Source organism: Neltuma alba, unplaced genomic scaffold (assembly GCF_004799145.2).
Source record: "Neltuma alba isolate B1F8T4 unplaced genomic scaffold, ASM479914v2 tig00010223_pilon, whole genome shotgun sequence".
NCBI classification, from domain to species: Eukaryota; Viridiplantae; Streptophyta; class Magnoliopsida; order Fabales; family Fabaceae; genus Neltuma; species Neltuma alba.
In genome coordinates, this window is record NW_021635155.1 from 244,050 (window position 1) to 269,130 (window position 25,081).

The 25,081-nt window shown below is 32.9% G+C and overlaps 2 protein-coding genes across 3 annotated transcripts; one reads left to right on the plus strand and one right to left on the minus strand.

Moving 5' to 3' along the window:
• Positions 1-1,498: 1,498 nt before the first annotated feature.
• Positions 1,499-6,814, plus strand: LOC114754880 (uncharacterized). 2 transcript variants are annotated; one of them, XM_028943717.1, is made up of 9 exons: positions 1,499-1,559; positions 2,859-2,995; positions 3,090-4,057; positions 4,185-4,291; positions 4,391-4,467; positions 4,842-4,908; positions 5,396-5,486; positions 5,563-5,622; positions 6,101-6,814. In XM_028943717.1, the coding sequence occupies exons 3-9, from the start codon at positions 3,218-3,220 to the stop codon at positions 6,668-6,670; spliced, it is 1,812 nt and encodes a 603-aa protein (XP_028799550.1). In that variant the 5' UTR covers positions 1,499-1,559; positions 2,859-2,995; positions 3,090-3,217; the 3' UTR covers positions 6,671-6,814. The 2 variants fall into 2 exon arrangements, with proteins under 2 accessions (XP_028799550.1, XP_028799549.1); XM_028943716.1 differs by lacking the exon at positions 1,499-1,559 and adding an exon at positions 1,593-1,673.
• A 1,668-nt stretch (positions 6,815-8,482) lies between these two features.
• Positions 8,483-15,458, minus strand: LOC114754900 (nucleolar complex protein 3 homolog). Its single transcript, XM_028943748.1, has 13 exons — positions 15,224-15,458; positions 14,417-14,586; positions 14,117-14,313; positions 13,195-13,403; positions 12,952-13,054; positions 12,468-12,631; positions 11,381-11,519; positions 10,986-11,162; positions 10,760-10,896; positions 10,316-10,645; positions 9,862-10,001; positions 9,651-9,748; positions 8,483-9,244 (listed from the first exon to the last, which is right to left on the minus strand). The coding sequence occupies exons 1-13, from the start codon at positions 15,376-15,378 to the stop codon at positions 8,759-8,761; spliced, it is 2,505 nt and encodes an 834-aa protein (XP_028799581.1). The 5' UTR covers positions 15,379-15,458; the 3' UTR covers positions 8,483-8,758.
• Between the last annotated feature and the right edge of the window lie 9,623 nt (positions 15,459-25,081).

The following is a 25,081-nucleotide window of genomic DNA, read 5'->3' on the forward strand; positions in this document are numbered from 1 at the left end:
CTACCTCCAATTTCTAGTATAAACCCATTTAATTGATTTTAGTAGATAAAAAAAACTAGTTAAATTAGTTACTAGTGTTGATTTTTTTAAAATATCTTTTAAAATCATTCAATGCAAACTTCATTAATATGTGTAATAAATAGGGATAAGTTCAAAAAAAAAAAGTATGAGAAGCAAAACGGATTGAATTTTTGTATTTAGGGATCAAACTTAATTTTCTAGTTAGCCCTTATATTTAAAATCCAAGATAGTAATAACAATCAAATTATGTAGACTACACATTAATATTGACCGATTTGACATAATCACGCTTTAGAAAACTATGAAAAAGAAGTAAATTAGGCATAATTATGATATTCTCTTAAACGATAAACAAAGAAGGGGGAATGGTTTAATTTTCGCTGTGAAGGGTCAAATTCGCAGCTGGGGTTATTCACATAAATTAAATTGCCACACCTCTTTACTGATGAATTCTCTATGTAAATGCTTTTATTTTTTTGACCTAAAAATTTATTAATTTCTTACAATTTTTTCAAAAAAAAATTCTATATAACATTCAAGTAGTTTTAAATTAAGTAATTTATTGCTTTATTTAAGAGGGTGTTTGGATAGAAACCAAACCATGGTTTCAAAAGTGTTTTTACGATTTACGAAGTAAATATGTGAAGGAGTTTGTTTCGTTTTACAAAAAAGTGTTTCTGAGAAGTACTTTTTAGGTTGTCAAACACCTCTTAAATATCATCATTTAACTTGCAAATCTTCTACAAGGGACTCAAGCAGTGGCTCCTTTTTCTTTTCGCTCGATTTCTGTCTGGCCAAGTGGGAGAAGCCCATGCTCATACGTAACCCAATGCGTGAGTGGTTTAGTCCAAGATTATTCTTGTTGGGCTCAATAAAAAGCCTATCAGAATTTGAGCTTAAAAAAAAAAAAGTTCCTATTACTGATAGAGCTGAGCCTAAGGGAAGGATTTAGTTTCTTGTATTAAAAAACGTACTGACATTTAGTATTTGATAATGTTTTGAATAAAATTGACTCTAATAAAAAAATGTTGAATACACGTGCCTGGAAAAAAAATGGAAAGTTCCTATTGAGAAGGGAGAAGAAGAAATTGCTAAGCCATATGGATTCATTCATTAATTCTCAAATTGAGGACCAAACAATTCATTATATTATAGTTTAAATATGCCTTAGCTTAAGCTCTCTTTTTTTTAAATTAGAAGCAGTCATATTTGAGATACTATCAAATACTAAATATAGGCACCTCTTCTAATAGAGATTCAAATTTTGATTTTTCACGTTTTGTGAGGAACTAATTCTTTTTATTGGATTCAATTCCGTTAGTTCAAGCTCGCCTTTTATTTAGAAGACAATTTTTATTTTTAACGTGCCGGGCCATTCATTAAATCTAACGGTCCAAAATTAATTCTTTGGGAAACTCCAGGAAGACCATCCACTACGGGATCTTTTTTCCCCGAGCTGCCACGAAACCAAAATACGGAGGGTTTATGCCTCAGGAGCTCGCCTCGCCACAGCAAGGGAAGCAAACTCACAGAATCAGGTAAAACATCACAAAGTCTCGTCTTTTTTATTTCTTCTTCTCACTCCATGCCATCCTACTCACAGATGATGCTTCTTTTAGTCTTGTTCAAGGAAATAAAGGAAAGCTCAAAAGGTATTGTCTGAGGTTTTGTTCATGTATTTGTTACTACTGGATTACATTTTAAGCATACAGTAATATGTAAAACCCTGAGCTTAGCAGCATCAGGGATCATTGTGGGTTTCTTCTCTTGTCCTCTCTATGAAGGCTTCATAAGAATGAAACGAAACGGCCGGAAGAGAGTTGAAATATTGGAGAAAGGGAGGGAGAGAGCTGCATTGCTGACCCGGCTTTGTTGACTGGAGTTTTTATAGTAAATAGGTTGCTTTCTATGTGTGAATCCATTAATGATGAAAGAAGTTCATGCTTTTTGGTATAGAATCCTCCGCCCGGCCCCGGTTATTCCGTTTGAGGTGTTAGATTTCAAGGTGAGGTATAAGTGAGTCTGAATAAGATCCAAGAAGAATTGCTATGAGGTCCCAAGAAGGAAAAATAATTACCAAAAGTCCCTATAACAACTGAGGAGCTACTTTTTAGTCATTATAATTGCAATTCTCCTAAGTTCTATAAATTCTCTCTTCAGAGTTGATTAACTAATTGGAAATAAGTTGTGACACTCTACTGTAAATATTTCTGCAAATCCTGATGTTCCTGCTGTTCTTTAGTGTATCGTATTGGAGCAGTTGTACACATTTTCAAGTTTGTTTCTTTGGCCTTACATATCTTATGGGTTATTCCCAACGTTATTGACAATTATAAAGCAACCTTGTCACTCTTGCTGCTGTGCATGGGGTAGGAAGCTATTATATATGTGTGTGAATGCACACGCTGGGTTTACATTCAGCATATGTTCATGAAATTCATTTTTCAGAATGCTGTCCATGAATTTGCGGGGTCTGTCAATTTTGGATCTTGGTCCTGTTCTTATTGGGGTGCGATGGTTTTAAGTGTTGATGTGTCATTTTTTATTGGCCACTTTATGAAATAAACACTTAATGATGGGTTTTGCTTATTTGCTTGAGCTTGTTATGCCTCTGATTTTGTAGCGACAGCATCCTTTAACGTAAATTGAGTTGAAAATTTGGGGAATAACTTTTGTATTTGTGGCCAAGTTATGGTTTCCTTGCTTGATTTTTCAACAACAACATGCTTATGCCATTTGTTTTTAATTTGTTAATCAATTTCTCACAGTCAGGCTTTCTTATTTTCTCTGAAGTTTTATTAAGTTGCTCTAACTGAGCTGATCTTCTTGCTTTTCAGGATTACTGAGTACGTGTTTAGGCTGAACTTTACATGATGATCTTCATATAGGTCCATTGGTAGCTCACCCTTGGTTCTAGAGCTTTCTTTCCCTTGCAACACCATGATTTTTCTCATTATGTCCTCAATTACATCTGGTAAGTTATCTCTTTCCCTTGTGCGTGCGTGCACACACTTGTTTGTGTTGATAAGTAAATTTTTTAACCAGAACAATGCTCTGTCAATGTACAGGTTATATCTTCCAAACATAAAACATTTTGTGCCTCTGCAATTCCCTCTGGACTTTGAGGTGTAAGAGTTCTGAGTTTCTGTTCCTGTCATGCTTTGACAATACAAGATCCATAGGTCAATCTGGTCTCATGACTAACGGTAACCAGCAACAGCTTCCCTTGCCAAACAATAATCTGGGCATACAAACCCGCCCTCCATTGGGTGCAGGAATCCTCCAAAACATGAATCCCTTTATGACCAATATGCAGCCAATGGTCAATCCACTTCCTTTCATGCAAGCTGCTAATAATTTTCATCCATTGCAAAACAATCAGCTGGTTCCACCTCATTTGACCTTGCTTGGTCAGCAGAATGGTGTTGGCAATATGAATTGCAATCCACTGTTTCCCGCTCAGGGACAAAACATGGTGAATGGAGGTCAATTTAATTTGTCTCAGGCCCAGGGGCATATTTTAGCACAAAATATTGCGAGTTTGCTTCAGCAAAATAACATGAATATGCAAAATGGACAATTTTGTGCTCCGTTGCCCCTGCAAAATATGAATCAACAGTTACCTATGCAGGTCTCAAACCCAGCTCAAGTTATTCCATATGGTATGCCTCCAGGTTCCCATCCTATGTGCAGCTTTCCAAACCAAGTGCCTCAAGCTATGATTCCTCAAACTCCATTTTCTTCTGCACCTATGCAGTTAAATAATGTGCCTGGAAACCAAGTGCCTCAGGCTATGGTTCCTCAAAATCCATTTTGTTCCGCAAATCTGCCATTAAATCATGTGCCTGGAAACCAGGTTAGGCCACAGTTTAACCAGAATGAGAAAAACATGTTCTCACCTGGAAAAACAAATGCTTTCACATCATCGCCTTTTGCATCTCAGCAGTTGGAGGGGAACACTCGGGCACCACCTAATCCTAATGGTTTGAAGCAACTGCATGCAAAACACTCCCAACCTGCATTTTCAAATTCTCAGGTAGCCTCTTTCTCTCTATTAAATACAATAATCACCACTTTTTTCCAGTCATATATTCTGCTCAGCCGCATGTACTATAGTAAAATAGTGGTGGCTATTGTTTTTAGTATGAATCTGATTATTGCAGGCAAATCCTATGAACAATGTCAAAGCTAATGCTCCAAACCCTAATTGGAAAGGTTCACTGAGCAAAAACTTAAAAAATAATCCAAATCGAGGGAGATTTCAAGGAGGGTACGCAGCTGTCTTCTTTCATTCCTCTTAATTTATTTTGTTTACACATGATGATATGCATCATTTGACCAAACGAAAATCTACATCCCTTTGATGTAGGTTTCAAAAGTCCAAGTTTCATGATATCAACAAAGGAAAGAAGAAATTTGGGACTCCAAAAGAACATCGGCCCAAAGGTTTGAATTTCTTTACCTTCTTACAAAGGCAAATGCCTATTTTGCTTTGAGATGGTTGTTAATAGCCTGCTATGTTGCCATGCTGCATGCAGAGCCTTGCAAATATAGCTCTGCTACAGGTTGTAAGACTCCAACTTCCCCTGTATTCTTCTGTAATTACTTTATCAATTTGTTGTTTGCTTTTCATCAAATTTCAACAATTATTCAATGTCAATAATGGAGCGGAAATTTGAAAGTTATATTAAAAAACTAAAGACGGTCACTTAAGCTGTGGTTTTATATGATGTGCTGAATTTATGATTGGTTTTTAGTCCTTCGTGTTCCAAGGGTGCTATTAGTATGAACAATTAACTTAATATTGGTTGAACAAACAGGGTTCAACAATGAGAAGGTGGGAAATTCTGGCTCTAACTATAAGGAACAGAACAAGGAACTGAAAAGGTAGTTGTTGCCAGTCTTTTTAATTTATATTCATCTGCAGAACCACCAAATCAAAATTTTTATGCTTGCACGTTACATATAAGTTCACTGTCTATTATATTATGCTCTCTAACTACCATTTGAATCTGTCCACAAGCTTGAAAAGCTACATATCAAGTCCTGAAATCGAATAAAATTTTTCATTCCAATATCTAGTCAATCAATAAGGTTTAGACCATTCTTGATGTTGGCAGTATATTTTAAGATTTCAGATGCCTTCATTTCCTATAGAAGATGAAAAATATTTGTTCTCTTTTGGGAACAAATTTAAAGATTAGAAATCAAGTCTGCTTTCTCTCTTGGTTTGACAACTTCATTTTCTCTTTCAACAACTTTCTAAAACATTGTGTTTCTTAGTGTATGACACATCATTTTCTATTAACATCATCTGACTCTCGAACCTTGATTTTGTATCTGATCAATGTTGGGTTGTTTCTCAAATTGTTAGATCTTTGTCAGTGATATACACTGACCAAGAAATCCAGCAGTGGCGTGAAGCAAGGAAGAAGAACTACCCTACCAAAGGCAACATTCAAAAGGTTAAATGAACTTCTTTATTTATTTCAATTTTATTTATCGAAAGCTGTTGTCTAAGATTTGAAATACTACCTGCAGAAGCAGAAGGAGCAACAAAGTGCATTGAAGGTCACTGATAGGGAGGTTTTCCGAAGAGAGGTATATTGTTTCATAGTTATATGCGCAAATTATTGGTGCTCTTTTACATTTACATTATTGGTCTCACATTCAGCGACTAACCTAGAAGTTTGTGATTTCGCGAGTCCTTCCCAGTTGACATGCCTAATTGTTAAAGATTAGCTATGTTACCTGATTCATATGAACAGAGAAACAATTTTTACACCGAAAACCAGAAGATATTAATCTGAGGCATCAACTGTGGATCATAAAATTTGCAAATGAAGATCCCTTTTCCCAGAAGAGTCGAGCTTTTTCACCTGAAGACAATATTCCAGGGAAATGATATTTCCAAATTTAATAGTGTGGTTCAACTGAATTGTTTTGTAGCTAACGCTCCCTTGGTTTGGCTTTTCTCCATTTCTAGCATGAAATCAAAGTGAAAATAGACATATCTTTTCCTGGTTCCTAAGTAGTATTTGAACTCGTTGGTAATATATTAAATTTTTGTTTGTGGCAGCTCAAGGAGATTTTAGCAAAGCAAGCTGAGTTAGGGGTTGAAGTTGCTGAAATACCATCTTACTATCTGAAGGATTCTAGAACAAAGGGTTTTGAGGGTGGAGAGAAAAGGAATTCCTCTAACAAAAGAAAATTCAAAAACAAGTTTGACAAAAGAACAGACAGAAAAGGTAGGTATTCCAAGAAGCAGAAATTTGCAAACAAAGATGTGGCGCCAGACCCTTCATCAGACAAGAGAAGTCCAACTTTGTTGCAAAAACTATTGAGTGCAGATATAAAGAGGGATAAGAGCCATTTATTTCAGGCTTTCAGGTTCATGGTAATGAATTCCTTTTTCCAAGAATGGCCTGACAAGCCACTTAGATATCCATCTGTTATGGTCAAAGAAAATGGTCCTGAAGGTGGTGATCAAGACCTTGTGAACTTGATAAATGACAAACGCGGTGATGTTATTGAAGATGGAGATTGTGATGATAATGAAAATGACTGTATAGAGCAAGTCAATCCGCAAGAGGAATGTCCTGATGGAGAATTTGAAGAATCTGAAGAGGAAGGTGAAATTGTAGATTGAACTCCATGATGCTATATCTTTGGTTCTAGCATTAAAGATTTTGACTATAAGCTCTGCTATATATTGTTCATCTAGTTTAGTAGATTTCATATCTCGAACACCTCTCTATTTTTGCCTGGAGGGACATGAACAGCTCGTTGTCTACCTTTGGAATTTTATGATAGGTGCGCGTAAATATAGAATCTTTTTTTTTTTTTTAAAGAAAAAAAAGTGCTTAAAATAACATAGGGAATTCATAGGGTTTAAGAAAATTGGGTTGGCCGTTATGCCAGTCTAAGCACCGACTCAGTTTAATAGTAAGGCTAGAGTTTAAAATTGTAGTTGAACAGGGTACGAGTAAATTAATACTACCTCCGCTCTTAAATATAAGAGTTAATTGATTAATTTGAGGAGATTAATGAAATAAGTTAAGTTAGTTATTTATAATAAATAAGTGTTATCTTTCTTAAAATATCCTTGTTAATTAAATGTATTGATTATAACTATTATTATTAGAAGAGTTATCTTTAAAAAAAATAGATAAATATGAGAGATAAAGTGGATTGGGGTTTTATATTTAGGACTAAAATAAAAATAAAAAAGTCGTATATTAAGGACAAGAGGTAGTATATTTTAAATAATGTATGCTTAATATAAAACTAAATGATTATCTATAGTCATAAAAATGAGCATTTTTTCCGGCATACGATTGTCATTTTTTTTTAATAAAAATTGTCATTTAAATTCAAAGGAAAATAATATGCAGTTAAAAAGAGGCCGTAATACTTGATAAATAAAACATGACTAATTTGACCAATTGGCCCATTGATTGGGCTGAGTTATGGCCGAGTTAGACATAGGACCGATTTAATCAAGCAAATCGGCAAGGCCTGATTCTCGTAAAATTATTTCTCCCTGCTCATGTTTCCGCTGCTCCTCTAGTTCCTATTTATAAGGTAGAGAAGAAATTTTTTGATCATATTTATGAAGTGAAGAGCAAAATTTTTCCTATAAATATATAATTTTACCCTTTATTTATTCTTATATTGATATTGTTTTTATGAGATATATAATATATATTAAATAGGAATAAATTTAGAAAATTATTGAATTTTAATGTAGAGTTAATAGAATTTAAAGTTTTTCTTAGTTTACATAAAATATGTTAAAAGTGACTTGTAAACATAACGAGAGGAATATTCATTAATGTTGTAGTGAGTGTACTATTCCATGGATAAACCGAGTGTGGTGCTCGATGGGTAAACACACAGGGTAGTTCTTTAGGATATTCAAATGTTTTTTTTTAAATGATTCTGCATATCCATTTTTTTAAAATTAATTGACAAGAAGGGGATTGAGCATTATATTATACTACCTCCGGTCCTAATTATAAGACCCAGTTGACTTATTTGAGGAGATTAAGGAAGTAAGTTAAGTTAGTTATTTGTAATAAATAAGTGTTGTCATTCCTAAAATATCCTTGCTAATTAAGTGTATTGGCTAGAACTATCATTATTAGAAGGACTATCTTGGAAAAAAATATATAAATATGAGAGAAAAAATAGATTGGGGTCTTATAATTAGGACCAAACAAAAAGTCAAACGGGTCTTATATTAAAGACCGGAGGTAGTATTATTTTCCTAAAGCACGGCACTGCAAACCTGGGTTACTAAACTAGTAGCGCACACAATTGTTTGAGATCCAGTACAATTTGTGTTATGTTCGTTTTTCGAAGACATTCTTTCTGTTTACAGGACTCAAATTAAAGATCTCATATTTAAATATTCACAGCCCCTTTCAATAAGATGGCACTCCTTGGCAAAGAGAAGCTCTTCAAAATAAGCAGTTTCAATATAAAATAAAAATGATAATAGTTAACAATTAAATGATGGTAGGGAATGTGCCGTCCGATTCCCACAAAAGAAGCGTACCTTTCCCTCAGCTAATGATGCGAACTGATCTATATTACACCGGCCGGTCAATAAATTCCCACACAAAACTTTGGAACCGTGACTTCCAAAAAAGACCTATGGAAAATTAATAATATGGAGCCAATGAATGAGAACAAACGTTACAAAATTCTCAGAGAATATATTCAAGATGCGCCACTAAGCTTTGCTTTTAGTCTTTGATCCTTGCTTCTTTTGTTTCTTGTACTGTTTATAAAGCTCAAGAGACAGCGTAGTCTTCTCCAACCCCCTTCTCAACCTTTCATTCTCCTTAATGTCGTGTAGAAGCATAAAATGAGAAGCAAGTTTCTTCCTTAGCTCATCCTCATCAAATGGACTTGAATCTGCTGTAGATCCAATTGAAGGGGATGGGGGGGCTCCATTTGCTCTTTTCCTCTTGCTATTTAGCTTTACGCTGCCAGTTTGTGGTGAAACTTGTTCTTGTTCAAGGGACATGTCCTTGAAAGCTTGTTGAGGAGAAATGTTGGAGAGAAAAACTTGGTTATGAGCGGTACTCATGGTTGAAATGCCAGAGGCAATTGTGGATATAGCTGGATGATAATGCTTGGATAGAAGATTGAGGTCCCACAATACTGAGGCGAGAGCGCCACTTAAACTGGGGTCTGTGGAATTTGGTTGATATTTCTGCAAAACACAGCAACATGGTCGGTGATAATAGCACTAGCATTAAAAAAAAAAAAAAAAGGAACTGAGGATTATGATGGTCTTGGCTAAAAAGGATTATAAAATGGAATTCACAAAGTCTTGCGTTTTAACATCAATAGCCTTTGCCCATGAAATCCATATCCAGTTTCTTCCAGAAATAAGATACGAATAAAAGATACTTAAAGAAGAATAATGCAACAGTCAACAGTAAGATACAGCCAAAATCTAGAATCTACAAACAAGGAAGGTTCCCTTGGTAGAAGTCATATAACTGCATTACAACTTCCTTTTAATAACACGTCCGTCTTTCACTTCTCCAAAAATGTGTTCCATAAGAGTATCCTCGTAAGTGCCAACAAATAACAGATAAAATTAAGAAGCTTACCGGAATCGTGCCTGCAATAGAGCCTCCTCCAGTGTCATTTTCCAACAGATTTCTGCACTTTACGTTCTTCTGAAGGAGATGCTTCACTGTGACTAAGGCTGAAAAAATTCAGAAGGATAACGAGATGTCACACTTCTGGTTCTTCGTGAATTAAGTAATGTATTTGTGCCAGTTCATGTGTTTCATGGGGTTAAAGACAACAAAAACATACCAGCCATGGACTCTGGAGATCCGAAACACAATGAAATTGTAGCCAAACGTTTTATAAATGCAGCAGTCTTTTGCATGTCATGCTGCTTATCTTCACACAACATTATCTTCAACGCTTCTGCTAACACCTCTCCTTGATCTCTGTTTCATATAAGAGAAAAGAAACCCAGAAAGATTTAAACACTGAACAAGGCAGAAGAATTTGCTAATGCTGTGAAAAGAAGTTGACCGGTCCAAATACTCCTTTATGTTACCATGATTCCTTTGAAGGCACATGAATAAAGCGTGTACTATCATGCATAATATACACAATGAAGTATTAATTAATTTTCCACGCAAATTATATTAGGCCACTGACGTAAACGCTCTATCCTGCATGTCCTGGCAATATCTAGAAATGGGAAAATATTAACCATTACAACAGTGAATTTTGGGAGATTGGCATTCGGGCAAACCTTCCTGGCCTGTATTCAAGTAAAAGATTGTAAAGATGGACAAAGAAGTCTTGTAAATCAACATTCAAGGCGTCAAGATTGTTCCTCATCACTTTAAAAGCAACAATGCAGCATTGGAGACGCTCAGATACAGTCAAACATTTAGGAGACTTCTCAGAACCGTTGCCTGAGTTGCTACCACTAGAAGCAAGCTTTTTCAGATGGATCAAAAGATCATTCATGAAATCAAGGTCAATCAGATGCGAAAATTTTCCCAGTCCTTTTAGACATGGAGCAAGCAATGAGTGGGATCCAATTGTATCAGATAATGTCCCGGAATTTGCCTCGGGTCTAAGCCAAAAAAAGAGCAGAGATCATCAATATCCTAGACAGAAACAGAAAGATTCACATCCATATGATATCAAAGCCTCAATGAAACACAAAATACAAGTTATATGAACAAACCTCACAGCTGTGGACTCCATTGTGTGCTTTAAAACACGAAAATATGTCTCAAACACTGCAGAGAGTGTTTCAGATTGCATTTGTCTCTGCTCCATAACATCTGGTGTAAAAGATGCAGCCTTGTAATCAGCTTCAACCTACAAAAAGCATTGCTCTATTAACATAAATCAAGGATATGCTTAGCCAGAGCAATCAAAAGTAGGTCATTCTTGAGGATGAAAAATACCTCCTCTCTCATCTTTGATATCAATTCCTGCTTACTTTTCTTTCTTTCGTTCTGTTGCAGCTGATTTGGTGCATCCACATTTTTTCTTTTCTTATTTTTCTTGTTTCTCGCTTTATGATCATTATCTGTCTTTTCAGACTTCCTTAGATCCTCATCAAATGAAAGAGACAGGAAAACCTGGAGAAGGATTCAAAATAATGAACAAACAGAAAAAGATCAAAAAGATATCAAACGACTAAATGCCAGAGGTAAAACTCTCCCTGAAAATGGGTTTAACCCAATAAAATTTTTGACCATATAGAATGCAATAGCAACTTGATCAGCAAAGCAGAAAATCAACCAAGTGAAGACACCAACCAAAAAAAAAAAAAAAGGGAATAGGTGGGAACTATAACCTCAATGGATTCAGGATGTAGTTGGCAATTATTAGCTTTAACTTGATCAGCAATCAACCGAACAGCCTCTACAGTAGCTTCACCACCATGTTTACCCCCATTTGTAAATAGTGACTTAATTGTAGAACAACAGAGTTTTCTGTTAATCATGCAAATGAAATTTAATTAGCCACATAAATGGCAATATACAATGCAAACAAACCCAGAAATTCTTTTTTTAAAAAAAAAAAAAAAAAAGAACAAACAGATACCAAAAACGAGTTCATTCTCTAAGCAAGAAAATTCATGATACCCAATAGAAATTATTTCCTACAACATTCAGGGGTCACTTCAGTTATATAGAATCGCTAAGAATTGGGACAGCGAGGGAGGGCTCATAAAAAATTGCACATGGAACATGATTTTTGATAAATCTAATATCTAACTTTTTACTCGAGTTCTTCTTCTGCTTTATCAAAACTAAACTTAAATTATCTTATACATTTGAAATATTTTTTCTATGCATGTATAATGTAAAATTACTGCCAATAGAAAAACACATTGAACATGTAAATGTTTTCAATGATTACAGCTTTATGGGATAGTTCGAGGCCTTTATTAAACTTCCCGATACTGCTTTCATCTCAAGGAATTAACTGTGAAACAAACACAAGATAATTACTATCCTTCTTATGTCCTATATTAATGACCTGATGGTATATTTACTTGGCCAATGTTTCCTGGGGAAGGTTGCTTCTCTGAGGCCAGCAGTCTCCTGCTCTATAAAACCTTTTATTTATAATTAAATCAAACGGTTTAAAACCATAGAGACAAATATCATGGATAGGACAAATAGCTTCTTTCAACTGCTATGCTAATTAGAATAAAGGGGGGAAAAATAGAGACAAATGATACAAGAATTTTAGTTATGACGTTTCATCTCATGGCAGTATAGTTCCCTTTGCAAATTTAGTGAAGATGAACTGTTCAGCTTAAAATTTTAAAGGCAATAATAAATATCCTTTATTGATAATGCCAATGCAATTCCATAGAATTTTGGAAAAGCTTAATATAATGCATAATAAATAAAACAAAAATAGTACTGAACCTTATAGCATCACTTGTAGAACTTATGTTTCTGACAACAGTGGCCAACAAGATTTCACGAAAGTTGAAATGGGGATTTGCATCAAGCAACGCACAAATACAACGAACTGCAACATGCTGGAATAAGGGCTCGTGTTCTAGGTCTATCAGCCTTTGGAGGTATGCCTGACAAAATGTGAAAAATAGGAAGGGCCAGAAACAAATCATCTTAGTGACATAACATGTTCATTTACTATGTCAATCCATCATAAACAAATTTTTAATAATAACTAACAATGTTCACATTTTATAGTGATCCTAAATAATATTACAAAAAATATGGCCAGCAGCAGAGGTAGGCATAAGAATAGGACAGCAGACACCATTTCAAGCACCAAAGTCATTTAAGAATAACAACTAGATGGTGAAAGAAAAATTTTATGTCCCCAGAATTAGTTATCAGTTAATAGTACAGAATACAGTATTTATCTGACATGAGCACAAACCTTGTATGCTGAAAGAAGAGTGGACTCATAATAACGCATCTTTCTGACAGTTTTTGAAACCTTCATTTCTAATTCCTTTTCGGTGGGCAGTCTAATACGATAACTGTAAAATGCATAAAGGTAGAAGTAAATTAAGAAAAAAGTAAATAAAATTAACCAGAGTGAGGAAGTAAACTGAATGCGGGTTATACTGATATGATAATGCATAAAATATGGAATATGTGATGAAATTATCAGGCATACCCAGGAATAATGTCTTTGAAAACAGCCAAGAGTGATAGCAGTCCAAGTTTAACAATGCTCTGATCATTTTCTTTAGAGATTTGAACCATCTCTTTCAGCAACTTGATATTAGATTCTGGGTCTGTGAGCAAGGCGTTTCCAAGCTCTGCAAGCTTAAGTTTCTTATTTTCAAATGCCTCCTCAGCAGTAAGATCTTGTTTTACCTCGGCCTAAACAAAAAACAGAGAATCTGCTGAAAATTACACAGAATATTGAGTCCCAAGTTTCTAATTCAGTAATCTGTAACCCTATCACATATGATGCAGTTCAAGGGGATAATACAAAAGATTGCAACCAATAGGAAGTGAGGAAAAAATGTATAACTTCACTTTATTGGACAAAACTATTGAATGCTATAAAACAGGATCAATGTGGGAAAAGCCTTAGGCAATGTTTGGTACACAGAAAAGTGTTTTCTGGAAAGGAAATAGGAAAGTGCGTTGCTTTATGATTTCTTTCTATTATAAGGCGGCGCACTTTCCCATTTCCTTTTCAAAAAAGACTTTTCTGCATACCAAATATTGCATTAATGCCTTGAAAGGGAAGACCTTCTCTAGGCGGCACAAATACAAATAACAAATACATGCAAAATCATCAGCTGACTGAAAGCCTCAATTGTGCAATATGTAAAGAATTTGCATTTCCATCAAATGGAATCCATCATAGGGAACAAGCATGTGGCACATGATTCAAACAAACACAAAGCAATCAAATGTTTGCAAATAAAGGGAGGAAATAGCTTTCAAGACATGGTACTAGCAAATCAACATAATATCAGGCGGCCTAGATCAAAGCGGGCTTGTGAACCATCAAAAGGAAAAAAAAAAACTTTTGTCAATCCGGTCCAAGGGAACTTCAAATGTGACATAAATTAATACAGTACCAGTACTGCTGCTTGTGGTGCTGGCTGCACCTCTGCGTTAGCCACTTCTTTCCCTTGCTTCTTTGCGTCTTTCTTTATTTTCTTGAGTTTAGCTCTCCTTTCAGCCTTACTTAGCTTCACTAAACCTTTATCCGCATTACCATCATCATTATCACCTCCAATTTCCACTTCAGCTGAACCATTTTCTGCCTTTGAAACTACAGAATGTGATGAGAACAACTAATTAATAGAGCGCTTTCATAAAAGATCGAGGGATCAGGCATTCACAATGGAAAAGTTTGAAGTAAAAGAAGAAAAGACCCGTTCGGTAGTAGAGTTTTCCATCCAAGGTCTTCACTGGAAGAGCATCTACACGATCAACTTGAAGACTAGTTTCCTCTGTTTCTTTCTTCAGAGCATTTTTTCTCATGCGTTTCTCATAAAGGGCCTCCAAGTCATCCTCTTTGGCATCAGCAACTCGAGTCACATGTCTAGATTTTAAAGATAGTCAGCCTAAGTTATTCAATCACGCAGAACTCACAATAACAACGTAGTAAGTTTGAGTGACAGCAGATATTTCCGCCTTATATAACCATGCTAAGATGACGATCACACCAGATTTCCACTTTTGATTCAAATTAAAAGTACATAATAGAAAACCAAAATGTAAGTAATGATACCAGACACCTTAACCTAAAAACAAAACAAAAGAAAACGGAGCTTTGGGGGGGGGGGGATTTTACCCGCTACTATGTGACGGCTGCTAAAAGTGGTACGACAAGCAAACTTATCAGTACTGGCATAAAGTTTATTGGCCGGACCTTTTGATTGACGTATTAAGCAACTTCTCCAATTTATAAATTGTGACAAAACTTGAAACTTTCTGACTAATCACACCCCTATCAGTGACATCTAGTCTAGACACATTTCTCTGCGCCCAAGTAATTTTATAAACTTATTCCTTAGTTGGGGACTTATAATATCTCATTTCCTTCAGCATTCAGAGATTTAGTTATATCAAGTTCCAAGACTTAGACTCATCATACATCAAACTAGCCTGTTGCTAGTGAAATTGCATCAAAACATTACATAGGACGATGAAGTCATCGAAAGGGGGTAGATACGAACTTGGTAATGGACTGGGTGTCCAAGGTTGAAATCAAGCCAGCATAGTCGCGGTTCTCCCGAACGAAATCCAGGTCTTCATCGGAAACTTCAATTTCGTCCTCCGAGAGCTCCGGAGGGAGGTCCGGCGGCAGAATCACCTTCTGCTTCTTCCCCATCAACAAGACCGAAGAACAAGCAAAGCTCTTAGCTCAGAGGTTTTGCTAAGGTTTAACCGTTGTCCCAAAAGGCGGAAGGAAAGAAAGAAAGCAGCAGCATGCCAGCTCTAATTTCCCTACTCTCTCTCTCTCTATCTCTTTTTATTTTTGGGGGGAAAAAAATCTCTCACCCGGGCTTCCATTTTACTGGGCTTAAGCCCACTTTTTGACGTTTATGCCCAAATAAGATATAAAGGCCCACAAAAACCAGACATTAGATATTGGATGTTAAAGGGACAGTTCTGGGCCCCAAAAAAGGAGGATGAAATCCATCGTGATACACTACGGGGAAAATAGACATTAAAATAGACATGTTTTCCGATTCATTATATGAAATGGAGAAAATGGGTTGTGTTATTTATGGATTATAAATAACATAATTTATATTAATCTTACTTCTTTGGTACGAAATATTAATAATATTAAGCATACATTAATATATTAATTTTATGTATGGACACATTTTATGGAAAAGTTACCTGCAATTTTTCCCCTTAAATTTCCTATAACTCATTCGTTTTGCTGTAATTTACTCGATTTATAATTACAGAACATGAAAATTACAACATATGAAAGAAAGTTTGAAAATAGTGTAATATGCGAGCCATTTAGAGATCATTTTGGTCAGAGATGGGTTGGCATAAATAGCAATATGCATAAGTAAAATTTCTTGAAAATACAAAACCCAATTGATTCATTAAGGCAGCAAATGTTTTGACCAAATAAAAAAAAATTAAGGCTACAAGTGATTGAGATACATATTGAGGTCTTTTTCTTCTCATTTGTATAAATATCTTTTGTTTTTTTTACAAAAACAATTCCATATTAAATGTGACTGCCTATTCTAACGAAAATGTAAATATTTTATTATGTTATGAGAGGTTAATTCCTCTTTTCTTTTCTTTTTGCCAACATTACTAAACTAAAAATTTTTTTGGTAAGGTCGTTTTTTTGCCTCCAACGTCATTTTTTTTTGTCAAATATAAGTATTTTTCTATTGAAAATAATTATATTTAATATACTATTAAATACTAAATATAAACACATCTCATAGAAGGAATTTGGATTTTGATTTGTTACGTATTTTCTTCTTATATTTTTATAATTTTTTACCTAAGTTACTTTAATTTTATTTTTAAAAAAAAGAGGCACACGTGATGAATTTAAGAAGACTGAAGATAAATGAGGCCAAGATGAGAGAAATGGAGAGGAACAGCGTATGAGAGAAGAAAAGTGAGACATTAATGAGGGGGGGACCCACTGTGATAAATGCTTCATTAATGGCGGGTCACACGCCTTTCTATTATTCAACATTTGCATCTTTGGAATTAACTCCTTTTTTTTCTCATTATATTTTCCTATTTTTTAGATTCTCACCTAATCTTGTTGCTTCCCTTGACCCCTTCCCGCTCTGCATTTATTGCCCTCCTCTCATTTTTTATTGAGTACACGGCTAAATTTCACTTTCAATCTTTTTTTTTCCGGAAAAAATAAGAAAAAAATTAGAAATTATTAATACCAAATAAAAGTTTTCAACAAAAATTTGTTACTATTTGTAAGTCGCTATTTAGTAATCTTTAGTTTTTTAATGTTTGAGTAAATATTCTAATAAATAACCAGCATAATCCTAGTGGAAAAAGCTTTGATTATAGCCGCTTAAATATGATGTTGGAGTGCCGATCATTTGGCAGCTTAGTAGTACAAGATGTGCAATTGGTTGCTATTAATCAGGCTCCGTACTTGTCCGCTAAATCGAAAAAAATAATCTTAAATTTGAATTTGTATAAATGTAAAGAGTCTTCGTAAATCAATATCTTTGTTTTTTTTTTTTTTAAAGAAACTGCTCATGTCTTCGGAGTAAAAAATTAAATACAAATACATTCCTTAAATTTCATTACTCCTTCCATTTCTATATGTCAGCTTCACTTTTAGAAATAGGTTTGGTTCAAAATATAAGTTTTATTTTTTAGTTTGTCTAAGTATTAATTACTTTTCTTCTTATTATTTTGTCTTTAGCTGATTGTATTTAGTACTCTCTCTTTCATATTAATATTATTTTGATATATTCTCTTTCATCATTTTTTTTTGTTAATTGACTCTCGTTTACTCTCTTAATAAATAAGAAAATTTTTTTAAAAAAATTACATTTCTAATCTATTTATTATTTTTAACTAATTTTAATTACTAGTTCATTAAACGTGTCTCGGTTATTTAAAATTTATGTATAGGATCGGAGGGAGTATATGAGAAACCATCTCTCCCTCTCTCCACAATTAATTATGAGATTATCATATGAAAAATTAAAGAATTAAATTACACAGCATGAAGGCGTTGGTCAATCCCTATCAAGCAGACCTAACAAAACAAGCAATATCTACAAATTGAACTTATAATCGTTTTCTAGCCATAAACCACATGTTCCATTTCTCCCTAACCTAACCATTCCCAACTAATTATGTGTGTGTGTAGCAAATATCATTTTTTTTCCTCCTCAACTATGTATCAAATATTATAAATTTCACCAATATAATAATAAATTGCATAAATCCATTTAAATTTAAATTTTATCAATATCTCATGATACGATGAACTAATTAAAAATCGAACAAATTTTAAATTGTTATCTATTTCAATAAATATATATATCTCCCTGCTCGAAAATTTGACGCCAGACATACATGTAAAAGCAAGCCTAACATTTTTAATGAAATGCCCGTACATTTAATATCATTAGACCAAACCAATGAGTAGCCTCCATTATTGGTTGACATTGAGGAAACCATTGAAGAGATATAAAGCATTGAAGAAAATATCCATTGGGAAATATGAGGACGACAGTGTTTTTATTTTTTCTCTTTTTTTTCAAATTATTTTTGTTTATAAGTATTAAAAATTAAAATAAGGGCAAAAACATTAAGGGCAGTGACGGCCCCATGTTGTACTAAGTACTAACTCTGTGCTGAGCCATTTATACAGCTATGAAGCTAACAACACATAAAATGAATGCTATATCATGTTATTTTTGTTTTGTAAGTTTCGCGTTAAAAGACTATTTGAATGAAAACTAAATCAGAGTTTTAAAAATATTTTTACAGTTTACGAAGTAAATATATAGAGGAGTTTGTTTTGTTTTGTGAAAAAATGCTTTTAGAAGTACTTTGAGGGTTGCCAAATACCCCCTAAATTTGATTCTAAATATAAAACTCAAAAACATTTTATGTCTCATATTTTTTTAAGGTAGTTCTTTAATAGTTATATATATTAAAAATTTTGGTCAATACGCATGATTAGTAAGGGTATTTTAAAAAAAACAATAATTATTTATTACAAATAGCTAACTTAACTAATTTTTTAATATAGTCGAATTAACTAACTAACTCTTATATTAAAGACTAGATGTAGTATATTTTATCCTAATTCAGTCATGTATTCTTCATAATAATATTGAGTCAGTCCTCATCGACATATAAATTGAGATAAGATCACTATTGCTATAAGAAAATCATAATATGCCAACGATAATTTGTATCGGTGTGAACGAATCAGTAACCTAATTATATAACATCATCTTAAGTCTAACTTACCTTTTTTCCAAAACATTCCCTCAACTTCCTAAAACATGAGCTAGTTGATAATTGAATTTGCTCATGAACATATATAAAACCATAATTTATTCTATCTCCCCTATATTTATTATTTTTCTGATTAATAATTCACCCTCCTTCTTCTTCAAGACTGATATATAATTTAACGTTACATATGATATTTTAAGGAGATTATATTATATTTGTTATAATTAACTAATTTATTTTACTTCTTTAATATACTTAAATTAATTAAATACTACCTCCAGTCCTAATTATAAGACCCAGTTGACTAATTTGAGGAGATTAAGGAATTAAGTTAGATTAGTTATTTGTAATAAATAAGTGTTGTCATTCCTAAAATATCTTTGCTAATTAAGTGTATTGGCTAGAACTATCATTATTAGAATGATTATCTTGGAAAAAATGCATAAATATGAGAGACAAAATGGATTGAGATCTTATAATTAGAATCAAACTAAAAGTCAAACGGAGTCTTATATAAGGATCGGAGGTAGTATAGTGATATTTTTATTGAAGGGTTGACATATTCAAATTAATTTACAGACAGTACATATAATATCATGATTGAATATGAGGAGGTCCGACACTGGCATAATTATATATAGAGTACGATGTATAATGCCATTCTTCTCTGCTTGACCATGAATTGGTTTTTTAATATAATAAGTAAAATCCTATGCTTTACGTAGCATTTGAAACGTGACATATATTTGGTTAAATGTGGCAATACTGCTTTTGAAAAATAACGTACATGAAAGTCGTTAATAGAAAGTCTCAATCGAATTAATTCCCATTGAATTTTTATGTAGCCGCCCATCCAACTATAACCTAACTAGGACATTCTTAAATCATGTACCCTTTTTTATTTTTTATAAGACTCTTTTAATCGGGTCATCAGAATTAAAGAGAGATTGGTAGGCTATTAATTTTTTTTTAAAATTTACCTATATTTAAGACAATGAATTTAATTTATATTGGAGTTTAAGATTTTTTTTAATTTTGTTAAACATAGTGAAAATGACTTATAAATAGAATAGAAAGAATACACCTCAAAATACAAAAAAAAAATTATATAGACTTTGAATTGAGATAATTTGTTAAGAAAATAATTTAATGACTTATGCATGATATAAAAGACCATAATAATACTTCCCTGCTTACTTTTATAAGGAAACAAAAACACAAATCAATGAGAAAATAAAATCCATGCATTATATAAGTATTATTTTTCTTTTTCAGCTTTATCTTCTATCTGATATCATGTTATTTTAAATTTTAACTATTTTTTGTTTTATATCCTTCATGTAACGGGAGTGTTATTGAAAATATGTAATAACTGCATTAAAATTTGGGAAATATCATATATTTAGAAACAAAATTTAAATTTAAATCAGGATAGATAAATAGAGATGGGAGAAAAGTACAACTATATTCTAGATGACAGCTCCTAAAGAAAGTGACATCCTCATTAATTGTTTGATGGCTTCACTTAATTATCTCAATTCTCTGTGCTTCCGTGATTCACATATAGAGTTGAAAAGTAAACAAATTCATAATAAAACTTGGAATCTCATTCAATTAGTTGTGCCATGATTAATGAGGGAAATATCAAATCCTACGTGTCTAAATACTCATTTTTTTCTCTCACTACGTTTTTTTTAATTATTAACCGTATTATAACTCAGCTCGTGATTTTTTTTATAATTATTTTCAAGCCCGGATTTAAAAAAAAAGGAGTTATATTAGATGCTCGATAATCAATGTAAAATTCTACACATAATTAAATCCAATTACACAAATAAAAAACAAATTAATGCAAGATAAGTATAGAATAATTCAACTTTTGCGTAAGCTTTGTGGGGAAAACTATTAAGAAAAGAAAAAGTGTTCGCAAAAATTCAAAGTGGAAAGCATAGCAAAGTCATGATTAATTAATGAGAAATTGAAGAAGAAGGTCGGTTGCTTATGGTCTTATGGAGTTTAAAAGTTTAAACTTCATCAGTCTGTCTTGCGTACTGTACATTGATTTCTTTGAACCTTCTTGACAAATAATTGTCAAATTAAACATTTATGACAAACCCCAGTTGGCAAAAATTTTCAAATCTTAATAAATAGCCACCGAAAAGTACCAACAATTAACTTGGTGAATAATAATAAATTGATGTTAGTCATATCTAAAAATTTTTATCTGTTATAATAATGTTGGTGATACCCTAAGAGTCCCACCACATTGAAAAGGGAATGAACAAGATTGTATCCTAATTAAAAATGACAAGAAATGGATTGTTGCTAGAGGATTGGTTATATAAATATACATATCCTAAAATAATATTGATAATATTCTCTAATATGTTTAGTAGAGGATTCATTATAACATTAGTACAAATTTTCGTAGTTAAATTGGGTGATCAATAATATCTGAGAGAAGAAAACTATTACAGAATGTTAATAGTGATAATTATTAGTGTCATAAATGCCCAGCTCATTTTTAAGCAACATGGTAGGTCATATATAATAAGAGATAATGAAGGATATTATGGAAAATTCACAAAATTTATGGTGATGACATCAACTAATAACAAGGAGAGGTATATAGATATGAACAAATAATTAATTTTTATCAATAAAAAGGAGTGAATTAAATGCCGCTCTAATCCTAAATATAGAAACTAATTAGAGGATTGGTTCTAGTTTTAAGTATAAGACCTCTTATATTTATCATTTTTTTAAATTAGTTTTTCTAACTTATAAATTGATGTATAAGCTAGCGTTATCTAATTATATTTTTGAGAGATTAAATCACATTTGTCATAATTAATTAATTTGTCTAAACAGATTAATTTAATACCTCTCACGTTAAAGACTGGACAAGTGTATTGAATGAAAACATGAATTTTAGTTGATAAATTAATAGAGGGTGATGCAACTGGTGAGAGAATTGAGAGAATAAACATCAAAGTGATGAGTTGAAGAGAGGTTAGGTGAGGAGCCTTAAAGAGTATTATGATGGAAAGTAAATTGGCCATTAAATAGTGTTGGTTTGGGATATTAATGAATTGGGATAGTAAATGGCCTTTAATTTCAGTTTCATGCATCCATGAAACCTCACCTCACGCACGTATGTCATCATCACTTCAACAATAAAAAGTAGGTGGCTGCTCTTTTCACTCATTTATACGATACACCAACATTTTTTGCACATCACTTTCTCCTTTTAATTATCTTATGCATGCCATAACATTCAGTAAAGTGATCGAGTGGATAACCAAAAAAAATTTCAATATACTAATCTCTACAATATTGTGAACTTGATCGGTTAATTTGCTACTCCCTCTAGCTAGCATAAATGTAAGGCACCTTAATACTATTCCCAGTCCTTAATACAAGAGACATATTGATTTTTAATTTGATCTTAAATTTAAGATCCCAATCTATTTTGTCTATCATATTTATCTAATTTTTTAAAAATAATTCTTATAGTAATTGTACATATTAAAGATTCTATCAAATGGTAGTTATAGTTAATACATGTAACTAGTAAGGGTATTTTAGAAAAGACACCACCTAATTATTACAAATAACTAACTTAACAAACTTTCTTAATCTATTCAAATTAGTTAAATAGCTCTTATATTAAGGATCAGGTCAGTTACTCAAAGAATTGTTAATTACTATGTATTTTTTTCGTTTTAAGATATATAGATTTAATGAGTGAACTCTTCTTTTTTAATTTTTGAATTTTATAATCGCAAGGTAGATAGCCTAATTTTGACCGATCAAGTTACACACAAAGAGAGATTAGCTTAAAAGCATTTAAAATATTCAAATACCTTCCAACCAACTATAGTATCAAATTGTCTTATTTATTCAAATGTGAAGACAGATTATAAAATCAAATTTGCTAGGTGGTCGTCTCGCAATCTGATGTGAAATTATTTATAACATTAAACTATATATATAGCTTGCATTCATCATCCACTTGAAAAGGGGTGGCATGTTAACTGGACAATAATAACAAACAGGTATAAGGCAAGGAATTTAATTACTATAATTATCACATCCTTTGCAAAATGTCAAGGATAACATGTAAATATTATAAATTGACAAGTAAATGGGACTTATTAGTAATTAATTTTTTTTATTTGAAATTTTTATCTAGTTCTCCTGATATATTATCTCAATTTTTTTTTTCATCTGTACAATTAATTAATGCTTTTGTTCCTCTTTCTATGTGACAAAATGCTACTAATTTATTAATTTATAATTTGACATATACAAAATGAAAATTTCCGTCTTATTCTGTGAGAATTTTTATGAAAGCCTTGCATTAATTTGCTTCTCTTCAATGAAAGCTTTTTTCCCCCCAGAATGTATCTTAATTGTAAGCTTTATTATATGAGTAGAAGGAAAAATGATGAAAACATTTTATAAAAAAAGGGGAGGATGGAGTATTTATTAATGACAGCATAACTAGCTGATTTTTATTACAAAGATGGGAGGGGGCCCTATTTATTGTGAGGGGTAGAAGGACCCACCATCTTGCATTTATAAAGCCTAACCTGAATTTGCTTAATGTTGCCATCAATGTGTGTGATTTTCATGGGCTATCATGCTGCCCAACAAACTATTGTTGGACAGTATAGTAGTTCAACCATCAATGTTAGTTCATGGCTAATTTAAGGACTCCTTCTGAAATTTCCATGCTCAAATTAATTACAATTCTAAGGTTTTCAAATCTTGTTGCTTATTCATTTGTGGTCTTTGATAAAAATATTGTAAATGACCATCTTTCATAACTTAGCATACTAATATGATTCATCTTCAGTTTCTTTGTTGCCAATGCTTCGTGTCTTATTGAACTTATTCTATGAATACAAAATGTTAAACATAATTTATAAATAGGATCAGATGAGTAATTATATTCTGATCAAACAACTCAATAAATAACTTTATTTTGGGTGGTCTCTATCTCTCCCACAAAAATAGACATTTTTTATGTTTGACTTAATTGGCATTTCTCATAGAAATCCCTCTTAATAATGCCAAATGCCAACTAAAATATTGACCATGTTTAACTTTGAAAATGGGAAGGGGTAAGTGGAAACTTTCAAAGGATTATGACTTTTGAATGCATTTTGCCTGCAGATTAGGATGGACAAGTTAAAATGATTTGGGTCCAATAATAATGCTCAAGTCTGGGGGACCAAAAAACAAGTCACTGAAGCTTCATGAAGAAATTATGGTGAGATTTTCTGTTGCTGAAAAGGAAAATGAACCAGTAGTAGTTAATGAAGGAACTATCTTATGTAAAAGATTTAAATGCTGCTGCAACTTGCAAAGTCCTTCAAAATGAAATGTACTAGTACTACTACTAGCCAGTGCATTGTATTATTGTTATTCCATCAATTTTTCATTCTGTTTTGGATAAGCCAACTGTATGTCCGGCTCCGAGGGATTTTACTATTTACAAAGTGCCAAAGATGATCCTTTGGTATGGGAAATTCTAGACAAATCACAGTCACATGTTGCACCTAATCAGCCATACGTTTACTGTCAATTCCCTCTCCCTCCCTCTCTCTCTCTATGTATATTTTCTCTATCTTTTTTATTTGCAGTGGCTGAAGCATCATCATCATCAGTTTTACTAAACCCTGTAAATCTACAGAGAAAACAAGTACCTCAGTGTTCTTGCTCATGTGCTTGTGAGTACCCCACCACCATTATTGGTAACAACTCTTTGATTTTTTTTATTTTTTATTTTTGGTCAAAAACAACTTTTGGATTTAACCAATTGGATTTTGTAGCAGCTAAAGCCAGATGTCTGCTACACTTAATAACTTTATCATGAAATCCTCAAACTCAAGAAATTTCCAGGATGCCAAGCACAATTTGTAACATTGTTGATACTGTTTAGGATTAGACATGCGGAGCATTTTACATAGGACCATTCAATTGATGAAAACTGAGCATTTATTCTGGACAAACCGAAATAGAATTTCTCACGGAGGATAGCATTGTAGAATTGGAAAAGTTTTCTATTAGCTTTGTTAGCAAAA

What these genes read in the sequence shown, in the direction of transcription:
- LOC114754900 (XM_028943748.1), bottom strand. Translation starts at nt 15,378, where the DNA reads ATGGGGAAGAAGCAGAAGGTGATTCTGCCGCCGGACCTCCCTCCGGAG. An exon ending in TCTACAAGTGATGCTATAAG is followed by an intron (nt 11,520 to 12,467) that starts GTTCAGTACTAT and finishes CATGATTAACAG; the next exon opens with AAAACTCTGTTGTTCTACAA. An exon ending in ATGGAGTCCACAGCTGTGAG is followed by an intron (nt 10,646 to 10,759) that starts GTTTGTTCATAT and finishes TTTTTGGCTTAG; the next exon opens with ACCCGAGGCAAATTCCGGGA.
- LOC114754880 (XM_028943717.1), top strand. Translation starts at nt 3,218, where the DNA reads ATGACTAACGGTAACCAGCAACAGCTTCCCTTGCCAAACAATAATCTG. An exon ending in CTGCATTTTCAAATTCTCAG is followed by an intron (nt 4,058 to 4,184) that starts GTAGCCTCTTTC and finishes TGATTATTGCAG; the next exon opens with GCAAATCCTATGAACAATGT. An exon ending in CAGAACAAGGAACTGAAAAG is followed by an intron (nt 4,909 to 5,395) that starts GTAGTTGTTGCC and finishes TCAAATTGTTAG; the next exon opens with ATCTTTGTCAGTGATATACA.